The 4,367-nt window shown below is 20.6% G+C and overlaps 1 protein-coding gene across 1 annotated transcript; it reads left to right on the top strand. All coding sequences in view use genetic code 6, as the record gives it.

The window, feature by feature from the left end:
- Window positions 1-504: 504 nt before the first annotated feature.
- Window positions 505-4,082, top strand: TTHERM_01083090 (Serine/Threonine kinase domain protein; the record flags this gene model as incomplete). The annotated part of the gene is made up of 5 exons (XM_001030462.2): window positions 505-575; window positions 839-928; window positions 1,191-1,280; window positions 1,544-1,633; window positions 2,804-4,082. The coding sequence occupies 5 exons, from the start codon at window positions 505-507 to the stop codon at window positions 4,080-4,082; spliced, it is 1,620 nt and encodes a 539-aa protein (XP_001030462.2).
- Window positions 4,083-4,367: the final 285 nt, after the last annotated feature.

Below are 4,367 nucleotides of genomic sequence, written 5' to 3'. Positions count from 1 at the left end.
TAGCTCATCCTTTTATTTTCAATTTTTTACTTTTATTATTAATTAATTAATCTTATTATTTCATCTTTTTTCTTCATTTTTTCCTTCGAATTAACTATTTTATGATATATTTTTTCTTCAATATTTAAAAAGTAATAATTAAATTGGTGACGAAGGTGCATCAGGCTTAGGTTCTGGTTTAGCAAATTGCATTAATCTCTCAAATTTGACACTTAACCTTGTGTAAAAACAGTTTATTTGTTTTGGATTGTGATATTTTTAATTATAAAAACTAATTAAAAACAAGAAAGCTCTTTTTTCTTTTTATTTTTATTGCGCTTGCTTTTTTTTGTTCTTTCTTTGTTAATTTAATTAGCTCATCCTTTTATTTTCAAATTTTTTACTTTTATTATTAATTAATTAATCTTATTATTTCATCTTTTTTCTTCATTTTTTCCTTCGAATTAACTATTTTATGATATATTTTTTCTTCAATATTTAAAAAGTGGTAATTAAATTGGTGGAATGGGTGCATCAGGCTTAGGTTCTGGTTTAGGAAATTGCATTAATCTCTCAAATTTGACACTTAACCTTGAGTAAAAACAGTTTATTTGTTTTGGATTGTGATATTTTTAATTATAAAAACTAATTAAAAACAAGAAAGCTCTTTTTTCTTTTTATTTTTATTGCGATTGTTTTTTTTTGTTCTTTCTTTGTTAATTTAATTAGCTCATCCTTTTATTTTCAAATTTTTTACTTTTATTATTAATTAATTAATCTTATTATTTCATCTTTTTTCTTCATTTTTTCCTTCGAATTAACTATTTTATGATATATTTTTTCTTCAATATTTAAAAAGTAATAATTAAATTGGTGACGAAGGTGCATCAGGCTTAGGTTCTGGTTTAGCAAATTGCATTAATCTCTCAAATTTGACACTTAACCTTTAGTAAAAACAGTTTATTTGTTTTGGATTGTGATATTTTTAATTATAAAAACTAATTAAAAACAAGAAAGCTCTTTTTTCTTTTTGTTTTTATTGTGCTTGTTTTTTTTTGTTCTTTCTTTGTTAATTTAATTAGCTCATCCTTTTATTTTCAATTTTTTACTTTTATTATTAATTAATTAATCTTATTATTTCATCTTTTTTCTTCATTTTTTCCTTCGAATTAACTATTTTATGATATATTTTTTCTTCAATATTTAAAAAGTTATAATTATATTGGTGCAATGGGTGCATCAGGCTTAGGTTCTGGTTTAGCAAATTGCATTAATCTCTCAAATTTGACACTTAACCTTTAGTAAAAACAGTTTATTTGTTTTGGATTGTGATATTTTTAATTATAAAAACTAATTAAAAACAAGAAAGCTCTTTTTTCTTTTTATTTTTATTGCGCTTGCTTTTTTTTGTTCTTTCTTTGTTAATTTAATTAGCTCATCCTTTTATTTTCAAATTTTTTACTTTTATTATTAATTAATTAATCTTATTATTTCATCTTTTTTCTTCATTTTTTCCTTCGAATTAACTATTTTATGATATATTTTTTCTTCAATATTTAAAAAGTAATAATTAAATTGGTGGAATGGGTGCATCAGGCTTAGGTTCTGGTTTAGGAAATTGCATTAATCTCTCAAATTTGACACTTGGACTTAGGTAAAAACAGTTTATTTGTTTTGGATTGTGATATTTTTAATTATAAAAACTAATTAAAAACAATAAAACTCTTTGAATTTATTTTATAGTTTTTATTTGATTTATTTTTTTATCTTTATTATACCACTAATGCTATTTTATTTATTAATTTAAGAAATATTTTTTAATTTAAAAGTTTATTATATTTTGATATTATTTAAGATTTACACAAATTTATTATAAAATATTAGCCAAATCAATGAATCATAAAAATTGAAAGTTATAAGCAAGTGTCTTAAATCAAAAAGATTAGTTGTCTTTAAAAAATTATTCTGATTATAAAGAAATCACGAAAAAAACGATGAATAAATATTAAATGTTTGATTAATATTATATCAAATTTTGAAAAATTTTTTTAAATCTAAAATATAAACAAATATATAGATTTTATTATTGATTTATATTTTTAAATATCATTCATATCTATTTTTGTAAGTAAATAAATTATTTATAAAAAATAAAAAATAAAATTTTCTTAAAATTTTTCTTCAAAATTAGAATTTTTTTTGTTTTAGATTTTTAAAATTTTGGTTTAAAATTTTAATTATGATAAAACTTTTTAATTAATTAAATTTAAAATATATGCATTTATTTTATATTTATCTTTCAGGTTTTTGAGTGCTTCTCAAGCTCAGTCCTAGCATAAAGAGCTTTCTGAAATCGCTTGATAGGCTTATTAGCTTTTCTCTTAATATTTAGCAAGTCAGAACATGGTTATTCCACCAATCATAGGTAATAAATGGCCTTTAACACTTTAAACACTTAAAGTCTTCCTATTCAACTAATAGTTTTTACACATAAAGTTTTACAATTAACATCAGTTTTTACAATATTTACCCTAAAATATGATATTTTAAAAAATTCAATTAGGCAAACCAAATCCATTAAAGTAATATTTATTTTTACTATTTTATAAATTTTTGTAAATGGGTTTCAAAATTAAGTAAGTTGTGTTAATAAAAAAGAAAAAAATTGTATATTTAAATATTACAATAATTGGTCATTAATAGAGATATTTATTAATTAATTATTTTGTAAGAAAAGATAAATAAATAAATAAATAATTACTAAATATCAAATTCAGAACAAACAAACCAAAATAATTAATTAACAAAAATTAATATTAATTAGGTAATATAAAATGTAGAACCTTCCTAATTTTGATGAATAATCTCATTCTTAATAAGAGGTTTTAAGATAAAATTCTTCAAGGTATTTATCGTTTTAGTACACTGAGAATAATTTATATTCTTTTAAAGATCGTGAAAAAGTTTATAAGATAGAGAAAAGATATCAAATTTTACGATTAATTTGGAGAGATACTAATATTAGTTTCTGCCTTGCTGCTATTGATAGAGAATATGGATAAAAAGTATTTATTAAAGTAATAAAATTAGAGGAATGTATTTTGAAATATATTATTTAAGCAATTAGATCAATAAAAATAGAAAACCATTTTTAGCATGAAAATATAAATTCTAATTTACATATAATGATGGAATCTAAAAATCTATACATAGTAAAAGAGTTAATGGATATAAATTTGAAAGACGTTACATTCTCTAGACAAGAATTAACTGATGAACATATCAAATGGTTTGTGTATTAAATATTAAAAGCTCTTAATTTTTTGCATTCCTAAAATGTTTACCATACTGAATTAACTGCTAGAGATATTTTATTAAAAGAAAATTGTGATTTGAAAATAACTGGTTTTATTCATTCTAATTTCCCTCATGAAGTTAATTATTATAATAAAAAGGGATACTATCCTCCATAAAGAATTTTAGAATTACCTGAAAATTTATCTAAAACTGATATATGGCATGTTGGAGTAATTATTTTACAGTTACTATATGGATATCCTTTTTTTGAAAAAAGAAATCGTGGAGGCCGTAATGGAGTTCTATAAGCATATTTTTATTCCATAGGATCACCTTCGGAAGAGGATTTGTCATAATATAAAGACTATACAGAACAGTATGAATAATTAAAATCACTGAATTAATATTGTAAAAAATCTTGGTAGGATTAATTTCCAAATGCAAATCCTTTATTATGTGATCTTCTAGATAAAATGCTTGTTTTCAATGAAGATAAGCGTTTTTCTTTGAAAGAATGCTTTCTACATCCATACTTTGAAGATTTATACATTCCAGATGATTTTTAATAATGTAATTTAAAGTTTGATCATTCTTAATTATAAATTGGTAGTAATGAAGATGAAGATATAGATAAAGAAGAAGTAATGAAGGATATTTATTTTGAAGTTGAAAAAAGTTATTAAAAGTAGTAGTTGAGAAGATATTAAATATAAATAATTTAAAATATTGCTTTTTAAAAGCATTTAGCTCATTAAATTCCTCTTAATCCTAAATTAATATTTTATAATTTATATGAAGATTTATGAGAAATAAAAAAAATAAATTATTATTAATTAATCCTAATTTTATGGTTGGTTCATAAAATATAATTATCTGTTTTCTATTCATAAATCCAAAAAATTACATTAAAGATTTTTTTCTTCAGAAAATTATTAAAAATTAGTATTACTCATACCTACATAATACTTGATTATATATTGCTATTCTCGGGTAATTATTTCTGTAGTAGGAAATTAATTAATTTAATCTTATAAAAATTATTTATTTATTTTTATATTGTTTCCTGATTTTATGTGATTTATATTGAATAT

This window comes from Tetrahymena thermophila, assembly GCF_000189635.1.
Source record: "Tetrahymena thermophila SB210 genomic scaffold scf_8254502, whole genome shotgun sequence".
NCBI classification, from domain to species: domain Eukaryota; phylum Ciliophora; class Oligohymenophorea; order Hymenostomatida; family Tetrahymenidae; genus Tetrahymena; species Tetrahymena thermophila.
Note: the sequence above shows the minus strand (reverse complement) of the source record. Positions and strands in the feature narration are given on the sequence as shown.